The sequence below is a fragment of the Lissotriton helveticus genome, chromosome 11 (genome assembly GCF_964261635.1).
Source record: "Lissotriton helveticus chromosome 11, aLisHel1.1, whole genome shotgun sequence".
NCBI classification, from domain to species: Eukaryota; Metazoa; Chordata; class Amphibia; order Caudata; family Salamandridae; genus Lissotriton; species Lissotriton helveticus.
In genome coordinates this window covers 928,934,654-928,961,468 of record NC_136072.1, presented here as the reverse complement: position 1 = coordinate 928,961,468, position 26,815 = coordinate 928,934,654, and the positions used below count along the sequence as shown (strand labels likewise).

At 45.9% G+C, this 26,815-nt stretch overlaps 1 protein-coding gene across 1 annotated transcript in view; it reads left to right on the top strand.

Annotated features, from left to right (window-relative positions):
• SF3A1 (splicing factor 3a subunit 1) overlaps window positions 1-26,602 on the top strand; it is a 145,606-nt gene extending 119,004 nt beyond the window's left edge. The window contains exons 13-16 of the mRNA XM_078667241.1: window positions 2,678-2,826; window positions 8,386-8,487; window positions 9,378-9,449; window positions 25,246-26,602. Coding sequence (XP_078523367.1) covers window positions 2,678-2,826; window positions 8,386-8,487; window positions 9,378-9,449; window positions 25,246-25,347 — 425 coding nt within the window. The 3' untranslated portion in view covers window positions 25,348-26,602. The remainder of the gene's footprint in view (window positions 1-2,677; window positions 2,827-8,385; window positions 8,488-9,377; window positions 9,450-25,245) is intronic.
• Window positions 26,603-26,815: the final 213 nt, after the last annotated feature.

Below are 26,815 nucleotides of genomic sequence, written 5' to 3'. Positions count from 1 at the left end.
CAAGGACATTTGCCTACGCCTTTCCCCCGATACCACTGATGCACAGAGTACTGAGCAAGTGCAGAGCGAGCAACATGACACTGATACTGGTCGCACCACAGTGGGCGAGGCAGACATGGTACTCGCAGATCATGGAGATGACACAGTGTGCACACCACAGATTCAGCAGGCGAAAAGACTTACTCTCCATGCAGAACGGGGAGGTGCTACACCCAGAGCCAGAGAGCATGAGCCTAGTAGCGTGGCTCCTGAGGACATAGAGTTCGCACATTTAAGATTGCCAGAAAGTACACTGAAGGTCCTACGGGAGGCAAGAAGGCCTAGCACTCGGAAGTGCTATGTGGCAAAATGGAAGAGGTTCACAATATGGTGTAGACAAGAAAGACTTCACAATAAAATGAAGAAGGATTCCACAGTGCTAAAGTACCTGACGCACTTGCTAGAGAAGAACCTTAGCTCATCCTCCCTGAGGGTTCACTTAGCAGCGATAGTCGCCTACACAAGGGGTGAAACTTGCAGGAGTTTCTTCACGTCACAGGTGGTGAAGAGATTCCTAGAAGGGGCGAAAAGGATCGCACCGCCCAAGCGGGTGCCGCCACCGGCATGGAACTTGAACATAGTCCTAACGGAACTCATGAAAGAGCCCTTTGAACCGCTCCACAAGGCGTCCTTAAAGATGCTAACTATGAAAACAGCTTTCCTGGTTGCAATAACGTCCCTACGCAGAGTAAGCGAGCTTCAAGCGCTGACGCTACAAGAACCCTACATACAAATACACAATGACAGGGTTGTGATGAGGACTGACCCAAACTTCATGCCGAAGGTGGTATCTAAATTTCACATGAACCAGTCTATACAGATACCGAGTTTTTTCCAAAAACCAACAACTGCGGCAGAGCGAGCTCTGCACACCCTGGACGCCAGCAGGGCAGTCATGCACTACATCGAAAGGACGAAGGGACACAGGAAGACAAAACAGTTCTTTGTGTCATTCGCCAACAGTTACATGGGAAAAGCGGTAACCAAAAAGACCATTGCACGATGGATCGCACAGACAATCCAACTCTGCCACAAGCGGGCAGGACAAGAGCTAGCAGAGGGGACACGTGCCCACTCCACTAGGAAGAAGGGCGCTACAATAGCCTTCCTGGCTAACACACCCATACAAGACATATGCCTGGCGGCAACATGGGCTTCGGTGCACACGTTCACGAAGCACTACTGTGTGGACATACAGATGAACAAGGAAGCTCAAGTTGGACAGAAGGTGCTACAGCACATATTCAATACCCAACGCTCATCTTCCACCCAACCGCCACAGAAATGAGAAACCGCTACAAAATCTATGCACAGCATAGTGAATCCAGAAAGATTCACGCTGCAAAACGAATAGTTTTCTTACCTGTCGGTGTAGTTTTGCAGCTTGAAGATCTTTCTGGATTCACTAGCGAACCCACCCACCTCCGCCAGAAAGATGAGGCTGGAGAGAGAAGAGGTGGTTAACAAAAGAAAGGATATTAAAAAGTACAAAGCGGTAAAATACCAACTAATTAGAACATTGCCATTACTTCGGAAACGAAAGAAACACGGAAAAAAAGAACCCGAAGATGGCGCCCAAGAGTGGGAGCTTCCGCAGGAAGCATGCCGACGTCACCGGAAATACACCCAAGGGGGTGTGACGCCGACGCCCACCTGGGCTAAGAAAAAAAAAAAAAAAAACAAAGAAAAGACTACGAATCCGGACCCAACCACAAGACCGCGGAATAATGCACAGCATAGTGAATCCAGAAAGATCTTCAAGCTGCAAAACTACACCGACAGGTAAGAAAACTATTCGTTATAGTCTAGGAGACATAAGATTCAAACAAGAGTTCAGGTTTGAATGGAATAGCAGTTTTTTAAAAACGAAACCCTTCCAAGAGCAAAATATTTACTGACGAATAATAAACTGAATGCCTGGTACACTGCTTTACATTCTACTTCAATACCCTTGTCTTCCAAAACACACACACCACACCTCCACATACATACACCCCTAACCACCCCACCCACACACACACTCACACACACACTACCAGAAATTGGGTATTACATAGATTTCATAGCATTGATTGTGGACCTAGGAGTGTTCTCCTCTGTGGGGGTCTTCACCGTGTGTTTGCCCTAGCATTCAAACAGAAAATATTTTCTGTTCAGAATAGAGAATAATTTCACTGAATTGATGTGGTATGCCAAAAAGTATATATGGTATGCTAAAAGACCTTGCTTATGTTTACCAGGGACTATCACTTAACAAGCTAGGGCTGTTCAAAGAACAGTAACCTTAATTCGCCATAGTGGTTGAGTGTCCGAAATTTGTAATGCTAGAGTAGTTCTTAATAAGCATATGCCACTTAATTATTCTGAGCAAATGGGGAGGTGTACAATTCTTTTTTACCTACAGAAAGTTTAAACATATCCATTCGACATTGCGGAATCTTCATTAATGGTCATGTCATCCTTTGTGCTTTTAATGCTCTCTCAATGATTTACATAGTTCAACATTTGCTACATTGTAATAACCCCCATTAAGTAGTTGAATGACCCATTTAAAGTGCGCAGACCTGGGGTTGTTACAGTGCAAATGTGCCCCTTTAATTGGTAACCAGGTCTGTCATTTAACGGTTTTCTCCCACAGCGTTTGTTCCTGCTCCTCCTGCCCCAGTGCCTAATCAACAGATGCAGCAGGTGCACCCACCGCCCCCCATGGACGATGAGCCTTCATCTAAGAAAATGAAGACTGAGGACAACCTAATGCCGGAGGATGAGTTTTTGCGCAGGAACAAGGTATGTGTTGCACTGCCTATCTGTTTTCCCTTTTGACAATGTATCTGGAGTAGAAGGCATTGAAAGCTGTCCAACTTGAATATCCTCTAGCCCAGTAATACTCCAAGTACGGTACGAAGGGCTGCATGCGACCCTCTTGACCTTTACATAACTACACCTGACAACAACAACACTGGGCTGCAGTTTACTCAACTCAGCTTGGACATTAAAAATATGTTAAATAAACACGGAAGCATTGTTTTAAAGCTAATTGAAGTTAAAGAACTCAAATAAGTAGGTTGTTCTGAACTACTTAACTTTAGTAACACCTTCATTTTTAAATGCATCTTGCAGCAAGAGTGTAAAAAAAGTGTGTATGTATAAATGTGTGTGTGTGTGCATGTGTGTATGTGTATAAGTGTGTGTGTGGGTGTGTGTATATATATCTATATATATATATATATATATATATCTATATATATCTATATATGATAAAGCCTCTTCAAAAGTGGCTTTCATTTGCATGCAAAACCTTTTCACCTTAGTACATCAGATTATTGCAGTTCATTAAAAAGTGTTTTGGGGGGGCGTGGCCAACAGTCAGAGAAGATGGTGGCCTTCTAGAGCGGGTCCGTAACCCAGCTACCCTATCCCTGGATATCTGTACATTAATCCGATCCCCAGCCGCAACCCACGAGCTCACATAGTCGATGGGCACCTGGAGATACTGCTGACCGGTATTTCAAGTTAATCTGAGGCCGGTGCATGTGTCTGTTGAAGAGAGGCCTGTGAGGTGGGGTGGAGCCCTGGCCTCTGATGCGAAGGTGAACGGAGACCTAACCGTTTCTTGAGCAATGAGATGCAACGAGATCCCGAGCTGGGCACCTGGCCCAAGACACCTCGCGGTTGGGGAGGGATGAAGAAGTTACGGCCCTTCTCTTTTCCTCGCAGGCAGCGATCAAGGAAGATCGTGTAACACCACAGGCGTGCAAACTGACTTGGTGACTGTGGAGGGGCTGGGCCTGAACGGAGGGAAACATTGGAGAGGTGGGGTGTGAAGTGTCTCCCACACACCTCCCTGCGCCGAGGTGTTGCCAGATCTGGGTGGCGCGGGTGAATTAAAGGGTGAGCAACGGATACCCACTGGAATAGGGTGGGTAGAATTGAAAGCATAGAAAACTACCAAACCGCAACAGCTTAGACAGCGCTTTTGCCGGGTATGCATGGTCGCATCAGTGGGGGAGCGCTGACCAAGAACTAGCAGTGAGAGGCTGGGATTCATGTTTTTATCGCCAGCCCTCCACCAAGCCCATTCTAGTGGTCCCAACAACTTGACGGGCGGAAAAAACATGAAGGGAACACACCAAACTGAATACATCTGCACTACCTAAAGGATCATAGGCTCAAGAGAGCCCCGTGATCACTTATCCACCATGACCCCTCAGGCATCCGGAGGGGACACACTATCCCTCCATGATATTATGGCTGCTATACAAGAGATTGGAGGTGTGCTTAGACACTGTCACAGTGGTGGTTTTGCTGATGCAAGCGGACCATGGTAATATGAGGGCAACAGTAAAGGAAGTGGAGGCTCAGCGGCGACTCTATTTGGAGACACCAAGACCCTTAAGGTTCATAGCGACGAGCTTCAGGCGGCCAATAAAAAGCTAGAGGGCAGGGCAAGGCGCAACAACGTCCGCATTCTATGAATCCCGGGTGGAAGAGCCAGCCACAGATTTATTCATAGAGTACCTCATTCTCAAGCACTGCCGGCCCCGCGGTCTCTTTAAGTTCTTCTCAGTAGAGAGAGCACGCCGGGTTGTCGACCCCATCTGTGTGCCCCACCGAGGCCTATCCATTCCCACCTCTTTAACTTCCGTGACTGAGATGGGGTGCTACAACCAGCCCGCACTGCTCCACCAGTGCTCTACGATAATGCCCAAGATGCCTTTTTTCCAGACTGTACCCTTGAAGCACAGAGGCAGAGACATAGCTTACTGGCATTCAAAAAGACACTGAGGGAAAGTGAAGTACTCAATGCTTTTCCCAGCAAAGTTGCAAATTGAGTCCGAGAGTAAGGCCTGGTTTCTGATACACTGGAAGCGGCATGGGAATGGCTTGAGGGATGGCGAACAGTCAGGGGCCATAACCGCAGGGTGCAGCATGAGAGGCGGAGAGGGTGGTTGATGGCACCTGGTGGACATTTCACAAAGGACACTCTACGGGTGGAGCTCCTCTCAATAACTCACCAGGAGAACTAACAACCGAGACCTGTGCTCGATACATTGGGAGATATCCTTTTCTTGAAAGTCCTAAGATGTAGCAGTGACACACTTTTGAGTGAGAAGCCCTGAGAGCTCTATGGTGGGGTGGGGGCGTACACCGTATTTGGTTTGACGTAGCCCCTGTTGGCTCGAAGTGATTGCTGCCTCGTGCTCCGAGGCCTGTTCGTTTACTGATGTTGTATTATTATCCTAACTGGTTCGGTGGTGTAACTGTGCGACCACTGTGGGGAGGGGGGCTTGGTACGAGGGAGGTTCACAGTCTCCTTAGTCTTCTATGTGGGGGTGGGACGGCAGGCACTCTGCTGAGTTGGGGGGCGGGCAGTTCTGGGTCCGTCAATCAGGAATGCGGGGAGGGGGGTTGTTCTAAAGGGGGAGGGCATGAGAGGGTTATGGGTTGCTTTGTTGTGCTTAATCTGTTTTCTTCTTACTTTGTATTGAGATATGAGGCCGACAGTTGACACAATATTTCAGACTTAAGAGGCACAACTGATAGGGAATGATAGTGATGACGTGCAACACACCTTAAGCCTCAAACAGGAATATAAAGACCAGGTGACCGAGTTGGCTAGAGTCTCAAACAAGGGGACGCAACACCTCTGCATATTCCAAAACACTCCGTTCCCTGTGCCAGATACCTATTTTAAAGCCTTATAGAGTGAGATCACAGCCATGTTAAGGGATGGAGGCTCCCCACGAATCGCCCTTAATAAGCGGACTTGCGGTTGGTATGATGGAGGGATAGCCTTGCCTGATATCCAAACCTACTACAGAGAGGCGCAGTTGACAACTATCAACCAGCAGGGCAATCAACCATTGACTGAACCTGCTTACCTGATAGACCGTTTGTTTCCCCAACTAAAGGGGTATCTCGGAGCACTCTACACTAAGCTGCGTCGCCTCTCCTTGGAGGAACCGATGGCAATGACAGTCCAAATTTGGCCTTCGTCACTCACCAAGCTGGGATGGAGAAATAGAATTACTCAGGCGACACCATTGTGGGACTCCGAGCTTCTAGGTACAATGGGCACAAGACAGGGCTTCGACAAATGGGACCTGTTGGAGCTCTCAAGGGTGGGAGACTTTTATTCCGGGACAGAGATGATACCCTCTGCGGACTTACAAAAGCCTACATCTTAGCTCCCACTGAGACTTTCCGTTATTTGCAGATTCGCCATGCCCTGCAATCGCACTGGCCCATGGAGCGGTCCTCCCAGAATCATCGCAGGGCGATATCGCTGACATATCAAACGTATATACAATTCACATGATACTCTTAAACGCTTATGGGAATGTAGGAAGCCGATTGGTGAGAAGCCTTGGCATCACCTAGGGATGTGCCCATCAGGACTCTGTTCCGATTGGTCCAGCTTAAAATACTACATAGGGCCCACATCTCTTGTAGCGCGATCGTAAAAATAGGCGAAAGAGTAGATCAGCTATGTCAGACGTGTGCAGTAAGGGTCATTCTACCACATAATTTGGGCTTGTCCCAAAGTTCAATCTTATTGGGACTCAGTGGTGCTGTGCATGAATGGGATTTGTGGTGAGAATCTAATGCTCTTACTCAAGTAGTGTCTGTTTAATGTGTGAGAGACTTGGGATGAGCCGATCAAACCTGGGTTAACTCTAGGTTTGATGATTGCAAAGCGTAACATAGCTCGTCTTTGGGGGGCCGAAACTACACCAATTCTCCTGGAGTGGAAGAGAGACATGGATTGGTGTATGGTAGCAGAAAAATAGTTGTATAATGCAACCACGATTTGCCCAACCCCGCCTGCCTAAACAACGCGGTCTGAATTATGACTGCGTCTTAACCACGCATTCCTTTACCACGCATTCCTTAACTGCGGATTCCTTTACCGTAAATTATTGTGGTAAAAGCATGTATGGTAAAGGGGCATGTGTGGCTAAGTTCGCCATCCCCCCTCCCCACTGCTGTAAGGTACAATCCTCCCCGCCTGAGGTGTAAATAACCTTACCCCCTCCCAACTCCCACGCTATGCCTTCCCTGATGCCTAAAACCCTGTCCCTGCCCAACCCAGCCCTAAAAGTTGCCCTGCCCTCCCCTAAAAACTACCGGACTACCCATTACCCTCCCCTACCCTGAGGCCTAATACCTAACTCCTAATTTAAAAAAAGACCCAAACACGCCCACAGCCCTGAAAAATAGCCCCAAAGCAATCCAGCCCAGAAAACTACCTGACCCAATCCCCAGCCCACAAACCTACCCCGCCTCACCCTCAAACCAGAAAACTACCCAACTCCTCCCCCATAGTCCAGGTTCTCTAATATGTGATATTGAAGAAATAGGAGGGAAAGTGAACTAAAACAATTGCCTAGGATCACACAAATTGGTAAAGTGGGGAAGCTGAGATTAATCCCAGGTTTTCTGGTTTCACATTGTGCAATTGAGCCACTAGATGTATATGCTTCACTTCCCCAAAAACCACAGTACTGCCAATGCCCCCTTAACTCCCACCCCACTGGCATCAATGCGGCCCTTAGTCAGATCACAGACCAAGCTTATTGGCCCGTGCCAAAATGTTTTCGAGTACCCACACTCTACCACATACCCCTCTGCTGTTATGGGTAAACAACTGTCAGCCAGCATGGTGTCACAACCGCATTGTGACAACGCATGCCATTACCCCGCAAGTGGATTTAAAATCCAACACCTTCCCTACAATCCGCACAGACTGGAGTTGGAATAGTAAATTTTACTATTCCAACATCCAGCGCCCCCCTCCGCAAGTTGTTGTTATGACTTGCAGACTAATGGTATGCGTTGTTACAACGTGGTCATTGTTACGACCGCGTTGTGACCACATGCGGGGTTATGATATGCGGGGAAAAGAGCCATATTCACTGTTATGATATATTCAAAATGAAACAAGAATACTTTCTCATGCCTTGGGGCATGGTATACTTTGATTTGGCAGTACACTTGCATTAGCACACCCTCTAGTCTTAGACAGTGTGTGCTTAACCTCCTTTGAAATATCACCAATGTGGGAGGAGGTGGTTACTGTTATTTGCAAATCATTAAAGTAAGGTACAAACCAGATACACAGATCTGAATCCCGCTTGGTGGGATTAAGATCTTGCCTCTTTAACATGGAGACCTTACATGAACACTGATCCGCAGGTCTGTTGCATCTTGGATTTTGTATAATAATTGAGACATCCCAGGTTGGGTCACTTTTATAGTAATAAGCTCCTATTTTGGCATGAGAAGTTTAGTTCTGTTAATTATTTGCTCATTTGTAATTCATGTATCTCTCTTGTTTCTTTATAGGGTCCAGTTACAGTCAAAGTCCAAGTTCCTAACATGCAAGATAAGACAGAATGGAAACTAGGTGGACAGGGGCTTATGTTTACTCTCCCCCTCACAGACCAGGTGTGTAATTTCTGTGTATGCTGACAGCCAGCTATATATATTTTTTTTAATTTGGAGGTGAAGGTATGTGTTTTATTTAGCAATGCTTGTGTTATCATGGATATTAAGGCATATCAAATTGAAAAGCACAGTCTGGGTGAGTTGTAGGTGGACTTGTACTGTTATGTAGAGGGGGACTTCCCATTGATGTTAAACATACCTGTGATGTAAATTAGAATTAAATGTCATTCTTTCTGTGCTGCAGTTTCAACGTTTTCCTACAATTGTGCATGAGGTTTCCCTCTCCTCTCATTCCTTTTTTTACCTTTGCTTATCCAAATGTGCCAGTGTCATCTGCTCACTGACCAGTCTGAGCTTACACAATCCTTCTCTTGATGCCCTCTGCAGAGCATCCATACACTTATGGATGCTATGCATAATTTGATCTACCCTTCTCTCCCTAGTCTGAATTTATTTACTCCTGAGGTCTGTGTCACTTCCATCATTGACTCAAAGGTTAATTTCTCACCCAGGTCTAAGATTTCTTTCTCAATTTCAAAGTTCCTTTTTTACCCTGGGTGGTGATCTCTTCTCCCGCAGACTTTAGCTTTTGTACTCCCACGCAACCCAGCTTTACTACTACCCAAGATCGCCAGTTGGTGGCTCCGCCTGGTCGCCAGCTCGCGGCTCCCCCTGGTTGCGAGTTTGTGGCTCGCAGCTCCCCCGCGTCACCACTTTATTTCCCACTGCACTTCCAAGAGTCCATTTTCTGAGTGGTCCTCTCCTAGGTTTCTGCAGGGTTGCTTCCCCAGGAATTCTTGGGATTACCTTTTCTCAAGGGGCTTTCTTGACTTGATGTTTCTCTCTGCCAGTTTATCTTTGACATACTTATGTTTATATTTCCTTCGTAGGTGTCTGTTATTAAGGTTAAGATACATGAAGCAACTGGAATGCCTGCTGGAAAACAGAAACTTCAATACGAAGTAAGTTTTTAAAGAATGTTTTTAAAGGTGTGGCCTAAATTTAATTTAATACCTCCTCTCTTGCCTTAGCTGTTGGCACTTGGCCAAAACATTTGGCATTGTCTCAGATTTTGCTGGTTCTGCAGCACCTGCTGGGGTGGACAACAATTTGCAAACCTGTTGCGCACGACGCATTAGAAGTCTCTGAATGGGAGATTAACCCCAAGTACTTCAGAGTTACTTTCACAGATGGGGCACACCCACAGTCTATCTGTCCGCCACAATGTAAAACCTAAAACTTTGCCTCCAGGTACCCACAGTTCCTTGGTAATGCACTATGGATTAATTGGTCAGAGGTATTTGTTTACTGTTTTCCTCCTCTGTCTCAAGACAGGTGTGGTTCTTGATGGTGCTGGAAATGCCTGTCCATCCTTACAAAAAAGCTTACACTAAGACCGGGTTTATTCACACAGCGACAGGTACAGCTCAGACGCTTGGAATTCAGGCAGTTGAGTCTAGCAGTTCGGCACCTGAGATCCAAAGGTTTGGTTACCTGCAACTTCCAGAGAACTGTATGCAAACCCTGTGTGAGGCACGTCAATCTACCAGGCTTGCCTGTTTCATAACTAGTGGAAAAGATTTGTCCATCACTGTTTAGAAAAACAGATAAAAGATTCTCTGTAAGACATTATCTTCTGTCTTTTACACATGGCATAAACCTCCAGGCAAACCCAAGAACATTGATCTTGCTTTAGAATACCTGTAGTCAAGGCATTCATAAAGGGGCAATTCCTCTAAACTCCTCCTGTGCCAGCCTGGAATTTGGGAATAGTCCTAATAAGACTGATGGGTCCTCCTTTCAAGTCCTTACATTGACATGCAGTTCTTGTCTTGGAAGGTAGTCTTCTTGGTTGGTATTGCCTCTCTCAGGAGAATCTGTGAGATGCAAGCACTAACATCAGAGGAACTTTTTAGTCCGGTGCATAGGGGTAGTGGCTTTTATAACAAACCAAATATCTCTCACATAAGTCTTTTTCACTTTTTGTGTAAACCAGACTGAATTGCCCATTTTCTTCCTACATTCAGAGGCTGTGGCAACAAGGACATTACGCACACGTGCTGTCAAAGGAGTACTGTACTGATGTACTGCATTGAAAGAACTACATCCATTCTTTGTTGCTTTTTCAAAATCTTATACGGGATACCCTTTTTCCAGGGGTGGTCTTGCGAGATGGATTGTTGAACATGTACAAGTTGCTGTCCTAAGGCTAAGTATAAGTTTTATTAGGTGCCTAGAATGCTTTCCACTCGAACGAAGACAGATACCATGGTCTGTTTAAGAAAGATTTCTATAGCAGACCTATGTAGGCCGGCTACCTGGTGAAAACTACACATTTACCAAATATTATTGTGTGGCCTTCCGAGCCCATCGGGAGGCTTCCGTTGGACAAACAGTCCTACGAAATGTGTTTCAGACGTCTGCATTATCCACTCATTAACCACCTGTTAGGGGAGGTACTGCTTTATAGACTATTCATGACATTTGTATCTAGAGCAACACATGCTACGCTGTTACAAATGGAAATGTTCCGTACCCTGGAACCATTTGTTCAGTGTGTGTAGCGCTTTAGATACACATGTGCCTTCCCTCCTCCCCAGAAGCGAGCAATCATACAAGATGTTTTCCACTGTTTGTCCGTCTGCAGTGCACAGCAAATGCATTATGTTTTAGTTCACTGCCCCCATTATAATTACCCACTGGAGGAAAACCAGAGGTGGAGGTTTGTCCTTGTGCATTTTGGGCTAAGGGGGGAGTTATGATGTACCTTGTGACTCGAAACTACTACAGAGAAATGCAACTTCCAGACGTCCACGCCCAACACTAGATGGTAGGAGTGAAAAGGGACATCACTGAAGATGATGTGCATTGGTGCTTTACAAAAATATATGCAACATATATGTACATTTATCTCTACGGGCTGATAAAGTGCTATACTATTGGCAAGACTCAAAATAAGAGTACAGTGCATACATCATGGTAAATCCGACCAGTCCACCAGTTCATTTGTCAGCGTTTCGACCCAATTAGAAATGATGTATCTGGGTCATCATCAAGACAACTAAGTGATGGTAGCAACCTGAAAAGAATAGGCGAGCCAAACTAATTAGCATGCACCCTAATAATGATAAAGGCAAATACTATGTATTATCAACAGGGGAAACCCACCAGTGTAGAGAAACGATAAACTAGTGGACCTGGAGATCCTGTGGAGGTGGGTCTTTGAAGTGTACTCTTGTGGTGGATTGGGACTTAAAGGATTAAGTCAAAAAGTTAAATCTTTGACCATGACGAATCTGGTTAGTGTATCTGACCCGCATTCTGTTGTGGTCAGCCCCAAATTGTACCTAGGTCCATGTCTGTTGGGACCATGACCATTAACTATAATTGTCACTTTGTGCCTTTTGGAGCTACTTATAGCTTTTAAGTTTCCCAGGTCCATGTGTGATGTGCTAGTCCAGTCCAAGTTTTTTCTTTGAATTCTAGAACTAGTAGTCCTGTTTTTTAATGGAATAAACATGACTACAATTCCCAGAATTTAAAGAAAAAACCTGGGCTGGAGCAACACATCACGCGTAGACCTGGTACACTTGGCATGGCTGATTACTTCTACTTTAAAACTTTACGAATTCAGATCTGTGGTCGGTTCCTCTTACTGGATTTTTGTCATTTTGGTGTTCTTTTATGTTCGAGGCATGTGGGCTGCTGAATTCATATCTGTGCATAGATTGCCGCCTAGTGTTGGGTCCGGATGATTGCACTTTGTTGTCTTGGAAGAGTCTTCGAAGTATCACGAGATAGGTGACTCCTCCCCTGGACTACAGTGTGCATGGACATCTTCTTCATCCTCAGATTGGTTTTTTCGCCATTGGGTTCGGATTTTACTCCTATACTCCAACTTCGGAATCGAAACAAAACTTTTCTAAAGTCCAAAAGGCCTTCGACTTCGACGGTATTGTTCTCGCTCGGTACCTCTTTACTCGATCAAGCTTTCCATCTCGACTCGGTCGTCGACGCGGGCCGTTGGGCCTTTTCTGCGCCACGTGGGCCTGCTGTCGATGGAAAGAAGCCCGTTCAAAAGGTGCCCACAATGCCACTCCAAGTTCCCACATACTGACAAACACTCAGTATGCAACAAGTGCCTTTCACCAGACCATAAGGAAGAAACCTGCCCAGCCTGCGCCTAGTTTCGGTCGAAGAAAACCATGCGGATTCGACGGGCCGCTAGGCAAGAGATGCAGCGACAGGCACCGGAACCGGACAACATCTTTGATGACCAAGAATTACCGGAAGCTCCAGATTCGGACCGAGAGATCGTCACCGTCGAGGACTACTCAGATGACGAGATCCCACTGGGGCAAATCATGAGTACACTACCCCTGACACCACTTACCCAGTTACCGAAGGCTCTGGTCGAGGCATCGTCAAAAGGCCTTAGCCAAGATCCGAAAAAAGTTTCCCCAGCCCCGCCATCCGGCTCGGCACCGAAACCTAAGCCTTCAGAGACCCCAGGGCCAAGTACCGTCATCCCTAAGAAGGTTCCAGAGCCCAAGAAGGTCGTCGACCCGAAGGGCGTCGAACCGAAAAAGGACGTACAGCCCAAAAGCGTCGAGCCAAAGAAGAGTGTCGACCCGAAAAAGGCGTCGACCCGAAAAAGGTCGTCGAACCGATCAAGGACACACAGCCGTAGGGCGCCGAATCAAAGAAGGTCGCCGACCCGAACAAGCCAGCTGTATCGAAAACCGTCGACCCGGCAAAGGTTGCCGACAGAAAGGGTGCCGTACCGAAGCCCGTAACCCGGCCGGAGAAGGCTATCAACCCAAAAACAAGTGCTCCGAAAACACCAGTCGATCCCAAAAACACCATCGACTCGGCAAAGGACAGTCAACCAAAAAAGCCTGTCGAGCACAAGAAACGTGTCGAACCGAAAGATCCGGTCGACCCGAAATCACTCGTCGACCCGAAGAAAGGGCCCGAACCGAAGAATAGCAACAAGACACCAAAAGTCGTCGAAGCAGAAGGTGTTATCGACCCAAAAAGTCAAACACACAACTAAGGACTGTAGAGGAAGAACTCTTCCATCCAGATCCATCAGACGACCAAGCAAAAATATATATTAATCCTGAGACTGGTAAAGTCACAATCTTGCACAGGAAGAAGAGGCCACTGGACACTAACTCTCATCCCCCTATTCCACTAAAGAAGAAGGACTTTGGGACTTCTCCCTCTAGACCCTTCATTCCTTTCTATCCTATTATGCCTACTACAGATTTTGCTCCTTACTCTCCTTCTCACCACGGGGACAATGAGGGGAACACAGGGGAAGATCCACAGCCTGAGTATAATTTTCCACAATATCCTCACCCACTAGATGAACCATGAGAGGAGCCAACAGATTCTTACAACACCCATCCCATCCCTGATGTATCCTCTTATCCAACTAAGCCGTCACCTACTGATGACACCATTGTCTTCAACCAACTAATAGACAGAGCAGCGCAGTACCACATTGTAGACATGCATAATGACCCTGTAGAAGCAGACTTCTTATTTGACACCTCCCCTACTTCAGAAAAGAGTGTCAGAACACTTCCTATGTTAAAGGGAGTGTTAAAACACGCACCTGACATATTTAAAGATACAGCCAGGGCACGAGTAATCAATCCCAGAATTGAGAAGAAGTATAGAGCAGCCCCTACAGACCCTATCTACATCAGAGGGCAGTTACCATTAGACTCACTGGTAGTGGCTAATGCATGTAAAAGGGCCAACTCACAGACAACGGGGGAAGCACCTCCCCCCGATAAGGAATCAAAGATACTAGAGGCCTCAGGTAAAAGGGTAGCAGCACAGGCCTCCAGTTCATGGAGGATTGCGAATACACAAGCTCTACTGGCTCTTTACGACAGGGCACACTATGACCAGCTCGGAAGCTTAATGCAACACCTACCTCAGCCTTTTAAAGCACAAGCTGATGACCTCATACAGGAGGGAAAATTCATTACAAACGCCTCCATCAAATGTGCGCTTGATGCAGCCGACACCGCAGCCAGGTCTATTAACACTAGCGTTTTACTACGCCGACATGCATGGCTGTGTATTTCCGGCTTTAAGAACGAGGTGCAGTCCACCGTTCTTAACCAGCCAGTCAATCAGGACTTTCTATTTGGCCCTGCTGTCGACACCATTTTAGATAAAATGAAGGACACGGAAACCGCAAAGTCAATGGGGGCATTACAGTTTCAGCAACATAGAGGCTCCTTTCGACGCTCCTCATACAGGGCAACCACACGAGGCAATACCTCGCAAACGTCATCTTCATACAAAAGCAACAAACAAGGTTCCTTCACCAAAAACTCAAACAGAGGAGGTTATAGGGGCAACAATAATAAGGGAAGAGGACGTGGAGGCAATAACACCAGAGCCTCCAGTGCCACAAAACAGTGACTTCATCACGCTACCTCCACACCACCTAACACCGGTCGGAGGCAGACTCCAACAGTTCCTACCTGTCTGGCACGCAATTACCACGGACAGGTGGGTGAGAGAAATTATCCAGTATGGTTATTGCCTGGAACTCACTTCTACACCACCAAACATACCACCCAGACACCGTCCTATGTCCAAAGAACACATCGCCCTGCTCCAACAAGAGGTGAAATGCATGCTGGAAAAAGGGGCCATAGAGCCAGTCCCTTTCCAACAGCAAGGAACAGGAGTATACTCCCTATACTTCCTTATTCCCAAGAAGGACGGTTCTCTCAGTCCAATATTGGACCTCAGACCCCTAAATCAATACATACTGTCGGAGCACTTCCATATGATCACACTACAGCAAGTGCTCCCGTTGCTACAACAAGGAGACTTCCTAGCAACACTGGACCTCAAGGATGCGTATTTTCACATACCCATCCATCAAGCTCACAGAAAATATCTCAGGTTCACAATACAAGGTCAACACTACCAATTCAAGGTTCTGCCCTTCGGGGTAACCACAGCTCCAAGAGTGTTTACAAAATGCTTAGCGACAGTAGCAGCACATCTCAGAAGGCAACACATCCATGTGTTCCCGTATCTAGACGATTGGCTAATACAAGCGAAATCGTACCAACAGTGTGCAAGACACACGTCTCAAACACTTCAGCTGCTACACAGCCTAGGGTTTTCGATAAACTACCCAAAATCGCATCTGCTACCATCCAACACACACAACAATATCTGGGAGCCACTATAGATACCTCCATGGCAAAGGCATACCCAAATTCAGCAAGGATAGCCAGCATGCAGATGCTCATTCGCAAATTTCTGCCACAACACTCTCTGCCAGCTCGAGTCTTCATGCAGCTCATAGGCATGATGGCCTCCTGCATATTCATTGTCCCCCATGCCAGACTTCAAATGTGCCCATTACAAGAATGCCTATCACGGCAATGGAACCAGGCTCGAGGACAACTAAAAGACCTAGTGTTGGTAGACAGTCGCGCTCACAACTCTCTGCAGTGGTGGAACCCACAAAACCTTTCCAAGGGGCGACTGTTCCAAGAGCCGGTTCCACAACTAGTACTAACAGCGGACGCATCACTGACAGGCTGGGGAGCCCATCTCCTTCAATACACAGTACATGGGCTCTAGACAACTAAACAAAAGAAACTGCATATCAACCAACTAGAGTTGCTAGCGATCTTCCTAGCCCTGAAAGCATTCCAAAAATACTTGTACAGCAAGACTCTGTTGATCCGGACTGACAACATGACCGCAATGTACTATATCCAGAAACAGGGAGGAACACACTCTCCACAGCTGTCCCACCTGGCACAAACATGGAAGTGGGCAATTCCCAAAAACATTTTTCTCCTAGCAGAACACCTTCCAGGGAAAGACAATCCGATAGCAGACCTGCTCAGCAGGCACAGCCAACAACTACACAAATGGGAGATTCACCCCCAAGTTCTCCAGCCATTCTTCAAACAGTGGGGTCACCCAGAAATAGACCTGTTTGCCACAAAAGAAAACTCGAAATGCCAGTACTTTGACGCCAGGTTCCCACATCCGTTGTCACAGGGCAATGTGATATGGATGAACTGGTCATGCAGATTTGCATACGCTTTTCCCCCAGCACCGCGGATTCCGCTGGTGGCACGCAAACTGGGGCAACAGTCACTCCTACTAATCCTAGTTACTCCCACATGGGCGAGACAACCATGGTACACAACGTTCCTGGAACTTTCAGTAGTTCCTCATCAAAGACTGTGCCTCGCACCCCATCTTCTAACTCAGAACCATGGAGAAATCAGACAACCAGGTCCCAATCAGATGAACCTGGCGATCTAGCTCCTGAAGTCTTAGAGTTTGGATGCCTTAACTTGCCTCCAGACTGCATGAACATCATTAGGGAGGCAAGACGACCAACTACACGAGCGTGCTATGCAGCTAAATGGAAGAGATTTGTTATTTACTGCAACAATAACCAAATCAACCCATTAGATGCTTCCATACAAAACATTATATGTTACCTGCTGCATCTACAAAGATGCAACTTAGCATACTCTTCGATATGACTACACCTCACTGCTATAGCAGCATACCTTCGAAACAGGCAACACCTTTCACTGTTTAGAGTACCAGCAATCAAAGCCTTCATGGAGGGTCTTAAAAGGGTGATCCCTCCAAGACACCCCCCTTACCCAGTCTGGAATCTAAATATAGTACTTACCAGACTTATGGGACCTCCCTTCCAACCTCTACACTCATGCGAACTGCAATTCTTAACGTGGAAGGTAGCATTCTTGATTGCCATTACCTCACTCAGACGAGTAAGCGAATTACAAGCACTAACAATTCAAGAACCTTTCATGCAAGTACATGCCAACAGGGTAGTTCTTCGAACAAACCCTAAGTTCATGCCGAAGGTCGTATCCAATTTCCATATTAATCAATCAATAGAACTGCCATTATTCTTTTAAAATCCACAGTCAGTAGCTGAGAGATCCCTACATACACTAGATGTAAAAAGAGCTCTGCTTTATTATGTGGACAGAACTAAATCATTTAGAAAGACAAAGCAATTATTTGTTGCTTTTGCACCACAACCCAAAGGAAATCCAATATCAAAGTCAGGAATAGCCAGATGGGTAGTTAAATGCATTCAGATATGCTATCAAAAGGCAAAACGCACTTTAACCGTCCCCCCAAGAGCACACTCTACAAGGAAAATGGGGGCATCCATGGCTTTCCTAGGGAATATTCCTCTTGAAGACATTTGTAAGGCAGCCACATGAACCACCATACACACTTTCACAAAACACTACTGTGTAGACGTGCAAGCAAAACAGCAAGCTGCTGTAGGCCAGGCTGTCCTCAAAACTCTTTTTCAAACTGCTGCAGCTGGCACAGGTAACCACTGCTAGAGGAGATATTGCTATATAGTCTATGCACAGATATGAATTCAGCAGCCCACATGCCTCGAACGGAATATGCTACTTACCAGTATGCATCTGTTCTTGGCATGTAGGGCTGCTGACATTCATATCGCCCGCCCTTCTCCCCGGTGCCTGTCGCAGCTGCAGCATTATCTTTGGCATGGCCATCTCTTACTTTACTATCTTCTTCTCTGCCACAATGGCGAAAAACAATCTGAGGATGGAGAAGATGCCCATGCGCACTGTAGTCCAGGGGAGGAGTCACCTATCTCGTGTTACTTCGAAGACTCTTCCAAGACAACAAAGTGCAATCATCCGGACCCAATACTAGGCGGCGATCTATGCACAGATATGAATTCAGCAGCCCTACATGCCAAGAACAGATGCATACTGGTAAGTAGCATATTCCTTATTAACTTTTACTATGTTTTTCCAGTTCGGTTTGGGATTTTTATTGTTTTGCATTTTGACTTTATTACTGTTTTGGTACTGCTTAAATACTTTACACATTGACCTAAGTTGAGCCTATTTGCTCTGTGCCATAGCTACCAGGGGGGTGAGCTCTGGTTAATTTAGTGACTTTGACGGTTCACCTTGATGAGGGTTGTGATTATTCTTGCAGGTGGGTAGCCACCCATCCCAAATCATCCAATTATGTTCATCCTCCCTGGCTCAATCAATTAAGGATGGATCAGATGCAGCCATAGAAGTCATACTTGCTAGCCTTCATATGACCAGTTGCTTGGGGCACGAAAATGACACCAGTGTGGTGCTCTGTTGCCATGCATTGATTCATTCCATAGGGTTTTGAGGATGTGCAGGAATCCCCTATGGATATACATTTTGATGGATCCTGCCTATTCGTCGAAAAAGCTAATTCTGAAACCGGACATTTTAAGGAGAGCTGGGCAATAGGACGTTCCTTTGGCTTCTCCTCCAGCACAGTTTTCTCACCGGTTTCAGGCTTTTCACAGCTACTAAAGCAGGTTGGTTTACAGGCAGTACCAGGACCCTCTTCCCTAGCGGCAGTCACTTGCGGCCTTTGGTGGTTGGGGATCGGGATCAAGCAGGTGACTACAGGTTCCCAAGGGCACCTATATTTCCCAGTTCCTATCCCTTGAGGCATCAGCTGCCAAACAGCTTTAGTTTGTCCTTATCAGTGTATATATGCCCATTGGGAGTCAGGATCGAACTCTTTCTCCTAGGGTGGCAATCCATCACCTCTAACAGATGGGTCCTCCACATCGTACACCAGAGCTATGCCCTTCCAGTCCGACCAACGGCAGTTTCCTCCCACAGCGGCTCTTAGAGTACCTTTTCATCCTCCTGCAAGAGGTGCGAGCTCTACTTCGCAACAGAGTCATCAAGAGGGTTTTGCCCTCAAAACTAGGGTGGGTTGTTGCTCTTGTTTTATTTGCTCGTACCTAAGAAGGATGGAGGCTTCTGTCCTATTTTAGATCTTCGCCCTCTGAATGTGATCTTGCTGACGGAAAGATTAAACATCCTCACACTGGCCCTGGTTCTGTCTGTCCTGGACAGGATTGTGTCCTTGGACCTGCTGGTATTTTCATATCTCATATGTCGTATTTCGTATTTCTGCAGTTCCACAGACAATATCTGTGGTTCAAGGTATGCCAGAATCATTTTGAATTTGCTGTTCTCCCTCCAGCTTTACCAGTGCCCTTCGGATGTTCACACAAGTGATGGCGGTGGTTGCCACAGTCAATCGGGTATCACTTTCGGACAGCACGAACTCCTGTTGTTGGGTTTCTCAATCAACAACAGAACTTCTTTGCAGAGTCTTCCTTTCATAGGAGTGGTCTTGGATATAGTGTCGCTCAGGGCCTTCCCTCTATCACGAATAGTCTAGAATATTCAGGCTAGGATTAGGGGTGGGCGTAGTTCGCGAAGTAGCGCTACGCGAAGCTACACAAAGTGCACTTCGCGCTACGTATACCACTTCACGAACTGCGTAGCATGTTTGCACTGTGCAAGATGTCGTTTTCAATGATTGCACAATGCGGACAAGCATCCGGCACTGTGCAATCATTGAAAACGGCATCTTGCACAGTGCGAGCTGTACTTTTCTGCCGCTCGAGTAGATTTTTACTCGAGCTGCAGCTTTCTCAACGCGGACTGGTGGTTTCTCATCGTGAGCGGTCGCGAGCATGCGCGACCACTCACAATGAGAAACCTGACCACCCGTGTTGAGAATCTCGCCGGGAGGTTTATTTTCCATGCTTCCGATCGCGAACAAGGAAAAAGTCTCGCGAGGATGTCATTTTGCTTGCTCGCGGTCGCCAACTTGACGATGAGGACCGCGAGCAAGCAAGAAATGACCGCTGCACTACGCTACGCATGTTTGCACTGTGCTACGTGCAGTTCACGTAGTGTGAAGTTGCGCAAACTTCGCGAACTACGCGAGCGTAGCGTAGTGCTTTGCCCAGGGTTAGCTAGGATCCTTATATTTCAGCCTCTGTCCTGGGTCTTTGTGACAGTGAATCTTTGGCCTCCTTACCTGTTTTCCTATTGCATCCTGCTTGTCAGCTGTGCCATGTGGCAAATGAGAGTTCAGCAGTGAAATCTGAAGTCTCAGTGGGTCGAGCACCAAAGAAACGTGTCTGATTCAAGTTTCCGAGAAGACCGCAAGAAATAGCTTCTTGACTGCAACCGGGCCAGACTTCACATCCTGCCACAACCACAACTGACAATTGTGACAGATGTTATTACTTGGCTGGGGATGTCATATTTGGAGGTAGATATCCGAGGACTCTGGTCTGTGGCAGACTCCAGGTTCTATATCGGTCTGTTCGAGTTGTGGACTATTCGCCTGAAGCTGAACGTTTTTTGTTTTCTGCCATTCATCCGTCTATCAAAGAGAAGCGGGTGCTCTCAGACAACACAACCGCCATGTGGTACTACAACAAACAGGGCTCTGCGCCTCCAGAGTTGGTGATGCATCAAGGCATCTCCCTGATTATGAACCACTTAGCGGGATCTTCAAACTCCAGGACAGATAAGCTCAGCTGGAGGTGCCAGGCAGCCTTCTTGCTGAAAGTATTACTTCTTTTTACATTGTACAATCCATCACTCTTCCAACGTCCATTGACCGGTCAAACTTATTCAAGGAGGAGGAAAGAGTCCATCGACTAAACCCCAAATAGAGGTATAACCTTCTACATTGATTGCAGAAAGGACCATTGGATGAACGATCAGCTTTAGGTCAGATTCTCTAAGGCCAAAGAAAGGCGAAGTGGTGCAGAAAATGACTGTCAGTGTAGATATTCCTCTTCATTGACGTTTGTTACGTATTAGCCAGAATGCAGCCTCTGGAAGGTTTGACAACCCATTCCACTAGGGCTAATGCTGCCACCACTGCATTAGAGTGTGGCATGCCTTTTTTAGGCATCTCTCAGGCTCTGACGTGAATGTCTGTGTAAACATTCACGAGCACTGCTACCTTGTCAAGCAGGATGGGCATTTCGCCCAATATGTCTTGCAGAGCTTTTTGGTCAGAGCCCGCTACACAGGTACTTCACCTTGGGAGGTCCTGCTTTAGTATCTACTTAAAAGGTGATGAATCAGTGGAGTAAGTGACTTACCTTCAGTAAAGCTCCCTCTGGTGGATACTCTAACTGAAGATTCCTCATTTCCCTCTAACCTCCCCTATCTGTAGAGTGTTTACTTTTTACCATCTAAAAAGGTCTTAAATTGGAGATATGCACACTGGTAACTCAAATTGCATTGTGACCCATGTCGAAAGGGCGCAGAAAAAGTCGATCAAGGCACAGATGTCCACGTACAGGGGTGGATCTTAAATGTGCCTCCGCAACATCACTTCTGGGGCAAAAGTAGGTCAAAGTGGAGCTGCACAATGCCACTTAGTGGTGCACAAGAGCAGTGCTGAGAAAATGTCTGGATCCAGACTGATGATGCCTGGGTGTATTCTAAAAGTGAAAAATCTGCACTTGGAGTACCCAGCAGAGTGTTACAGAAGAAAAGTAACTTGTTCTTTGGAGTATTTTGTTTACACCAGCAAGTGTTTGTGGGTTCCATGGAAAAGATGCACCTTATTGTTTGCTCTCTTAGAGTTGTTTGATATGTGCAGAATTTGCTGTGGAGACACCAACTTTTGGGCAAACCTATCTGTACCTAGCATCACTATCGCTCCACAGACCAGGGCTAATCAATACCAAATTCAGTCTACCTAACTCTGATTCCTGTACGGTAGGCATTCTAAGAATTTGAACTTTTTCTGAAACTTTTTTAAGAAGGTTAGAGCATTTTCAACTATGATTTACTTTTAAGGTATTTTCATCACCTACGAAGAGCTTCACCACACATTGTGTGTTTTGTCTTCCCTCACCATGCATACCTCACATTTATGTCAGTTATGTTGATTCGTATAGTGCACTAATCCCCTCAAAGGGTATCCAGGCACTAGGGCAGATATTTACACGTGTATTCCCCTAGGTACTTATACGAAGAGCCAGGTCTTCAGCTAGTTGTGCAACTCGAGTAGGAGGCTCTGATGTGTTGAGGAAGGTTATTCCATGTCTTGGATGCGATGTAGGAAAATGAGTGACCTCCAGTTTTGTTTTTGCTGATGCGGAGAGTGTGTTGGAATGAGGCAGAGCACAGGTATCTGGTGTGTTGGCTATAGTGTATGAGGCTGGTAGGTATTCTGGCCCTGTGTTGTGTCAAGGTTTGTATGTGTGCAAGAGAAGTTTGATTGGCTACGCTTGTGAATGGGGAGCCAGTGAAGCTTACTGAGGTTTGGTGTGATGTGTGGCATGGGAGGATAAGTAGAAGTCTTGTGGCTGTGTTCCGGATGGTCTGGAGTCTATGAAGAAGTTGTTTGGAGATTCCTGCGTAGTGCGTTGCCATAGTCCAGCCTGTTGGTAATGAGTGCTTGCGATGCCGGTCCATCTGGTGTTCTGACGCAACCATTTGAAGATCTTTCGCAGCATGCTTAGGATGTGGAAGCAGGAGTTGCACACTGCGATTACTTAAGTGGTCATGTTGAGCTTGTCATCTAGGATGATCCCTAGATTTCTTGCATGGCCTGTGGGTCCTGGCTCTGACGGCGACCAGTAGGAGTCCCTGGGTATGTCAGAAGACCAGTACTTCTTTTGGTCGGAGTTGAGCTTCAGGCAGTTGGTTCACATGTGGTATACTACCATGGTCATACTGCTGGTGAAGTTTGCTCTGGTAGTGCTTGTCTTGTCCGTTAGGGAGAGGATGAGTTGGGTGTAATCAGCTTAGGAGATGATGGTGATGTGATCAAATTATGTTGGTGAGTATTGTCCTGTATATGTTCAAAAGGGAGGGGCTGAGGGACGATCCCTGTGGGACACTGCATATCAGTTTCTTATCCTCTGCTGTGAAAGGTGGCAGCCTGGCTCTTTGGGTTCTTCCCATGAGGAAGCAATGGATCCTTGTTAGAGCAGATACTTCTATGCTAATCTCATGGAGTCTTACAATGAGCGTGTTGTGCGAGACTGTGTTGAAGGCTGCGGACCGGTCGAGCAGGATGAGCGCCCCAGTTTCTCCTTGGTCCAGGGTGATTCAAATATTGTTTGTGGCCACAATGAGTGCTATTTCGGTCCTGTGGTTCTTTCTGAATCCTGATTGTGTGTTGTCTAGAACATGGTGAAGTTTGAGGTGGGCTGTGAGTTGCTGGTTGACTGCCTTGTCAGTCACTTTGACTGGATAGGGGAGCATGGAGATGGGTCGCAGATTGCTCAGTTGAGCTGGATAGTCTGTTGGCTTCTTGGGGGGAAGGTTGATTTCTCCAGGTTTCTATTCATCCGCAAAGTGGCAGGCGTGATAGAGGTGTTGATGATGTGGGTCATGGCGGTGCTGATTGGGATGTTCCCAGGTTGTAGATGTGGTGGGTCATGGGTACGTTGGGGCCCCTGAGGGCATGATTGCTGCTGTGTCGTTTCTGGTGAGGTTTGTCAGTTTAGTCAGGTGGCTGTGTTGGTTGGTGGGTTAGCGATGAGTTTTCTGGGGTTGGGTTGGTGTGCAAAGTTGCTGTAGATGTTTGTGATTTTACTGTGGAAGAAGTTTGATAGGTTTGTCGCAGAGTTGTTGGGAGGCAGCGATGTTGACAGTGGCTGAGGGTGAGGTGAAATACTTGATGATCAATAAGATTTCCTTACAGCTGTTGAAGCTTCCTTCAATTGGGTCTACTTGTGCCTTTTCTTGGTGTCTCTTATTTGCTGATGATAGCATTGAGTACAACCTTTTAGGTAGTTCTGCTGTGGTGTTGTGGCTCGCTCTCCATACCTTTCTAGCTTTTTTGAGTGTTTGGTTTCTCTGAGGTCTTCTGTGTACCAGCTGGCCTGCTTGTTTGATCTACTTGTTGGGTTTAATAGGTGTGAGGGAGTCCTCGCAGTTGTTGATGTGCTTGTTGAGGTTGTCTGTGGGGCTAGGTTGATCTGTGCTGAGTGCACTGAGCCAGTCTGCTTCTGTGATTTTGCCCCTGCTGCGCCTAGTAGGGGTGTTGACTTGAGGTGTGTTGATTTGTAAGTGGATGATGGAGTAGCCAGGCAATGTGAGCAGTTTGATGGAGTTGTGTTTGATACTGTTCCATATGATGAAAAAGGGGTCCAGTGTTTGTCTGTGGTGGGTTGCTTCTGCGACAAGCTGGGTGAGTCAGATGTTGCTCAAGTTTTCGAGGAGTGCTGTGGAGCAGGGGTCGTTGTGGTCTTACAGGTGAAAGTTGAGACAACTGAGGAGAATGGAGGCTCTGGAGTCGATAGTGAGCGGAGCGTCGAGGTCTATGATAAGGTTTATAAAGGTGTGTTGCCATCCAGGTGGTCGGTAGGTGAGGGTTCCGTTCGGAGTGAAGTTTTCAGAGAATTGCATCTTGAAGTGTAAATCACTCTGCTCAAATGGCTTTATCTAGAGTTGGTTAACAAAGCGCAGGGCGGTTACTTGTGACTAAACGTGTCCTCATGACTGACTGACTGTGCTCACGAGGGCTGTTCCGTCCTTTAAATTAGAAGATACCACCATTCTACACTGCCTCAAAAAAGGGAGCTAAGTTGAACCTATAGTTTGAACTTTCATAGAGTTTGTGATATAAAGTGAATGTTGTTTAAATAGCAAAAACGGGGTTTCCAAACCCCTCCATTAACTCTTCTGATATTTCTGATCAGCATTATGGCCTATCTGCAATACTTATACTGGAGAACCATTATTACATGTTAGTAACATTTACTTTACCTCAGTCTGGTCTTGGAACAAGGTGTTGTATGCATAGCTTTCCTGTACTTTTACTGCCCATGTATGCATTTATTTATGCCTCTCACATTGTTGTTTGTTTTTGTAGGGCATTTTCATCAAAGATTCAAATTCTTTGGCTTTCTACAACATGGTAAACGGATCAGTCATTCATCTGGCCTTGAAGGAGAGAGGTGGCAGGAAGAAGTAGAGAACAGAACCAATCTGATGCTATCCCAACAGCAGTGATAGGATGCAACCCAGGCTGTACCACAGAGGCTATTTCTCTCAACAGGACCATTCCTACTTTGTGGTTAAACTTTAAAATGACAGCCATCTTTTGCTCCCTCGTTGAGTGCAATCTGGATAAAAGGACTGTACTTATTTCTCCAAAGTACCCTGGCACCATTGTCTTGCACCCTTTCTTTCTCCATTCTGTGCCAAAGGTCCATTGTCACCGGGCTCGTGTGGTGCTTGACTTAAATCAGAGTGGCGGGTAAGCTCAAATCCTGCTGGCTTGCTCTATCATAATGACGAGATAGAAGTAAATTGGATTTCTAGTGGTCCCACAACTGAGTTACACATTCATATCGGTTTAATTTTATTTTGACTTTGTGTGTCATATTAATTCCTGTTTGGTAACAGATTTGTGTTCTGGCTGACACCTTGTTCTGTTTAATGCAATCAGTGTGCTTCTGTCTCGCTTATGTTCTGTTTAATGCAATCAGGATGCTTCTGTCTTGCATATGCTTCTAATTGGGTAGAATTTGTTTTTATGTAATCAATAGTCTACTTTGTTGGAAGATTCTTGAATGAACTTATTACCATGTTCGAAATGGTAGAGTTCAAGAACTAGTTAGTTGCTGTTGAAGTCGTCTGCATTTCTGCCATTGTATTGAAACAAGTATATATTGATGAAAACATGGACCCTCTAGCAGGATGTTTGTTTTTGCATATTTGGGGCTATATTTCATGATTTGGATATCTTCCTGTTCCCACAACATTTGCAATTTGAAAAGCTGCATTACAAAATTGCAATACTTGACCATTACTTTAATCTGGAGTCTCTGTTTTCGTACAAATTTTGATACGCTAGCATAGTTTTAAATCTACATTTGTACAATATTTTCTGCTTGAAATGTTTAACTATTTTATCTTGTTCTACAGGTCTTTTAGCTTGCTTTTGTAAAACACTTTAATAGTGATTTGATTACTATTTCTTTCTGACATTCAAAGCAAGAGCACTGCGGCAGCAGGATCCTTTAGTGAAAACCGTTTGGACCCTCTTAAAACTAGCTAACTAGACTTGAGAAATCATTGAACAAACCATAGATAATACGAGTTCTGGCTGGTTATGTATGGATGGGAAAGGTGAAAGTTTTTCATGTTAAAAAAACATTCTGTTTTGCCGAAATAACATGAAAAAATGAATAAAGAAATGAATGTCAGGCTTTACTGAAAGAAAATAATGTTGATACTTTCATTTCCTTTAGCTCGGTCTCTTCTGTTTGTTGTATTTCAGGCATTAAAACAGATTATTTTTAAACGAGATGGTATTAATATTCCTAAGGTACTCTGGACCTCATTTTAATGCACATTAATCTCATTAATACATATTTAACACATTCTGTCACCTCCCTCTGATGCAATCCCTTATCTGTTCAGTTTTTAGGTCTCGC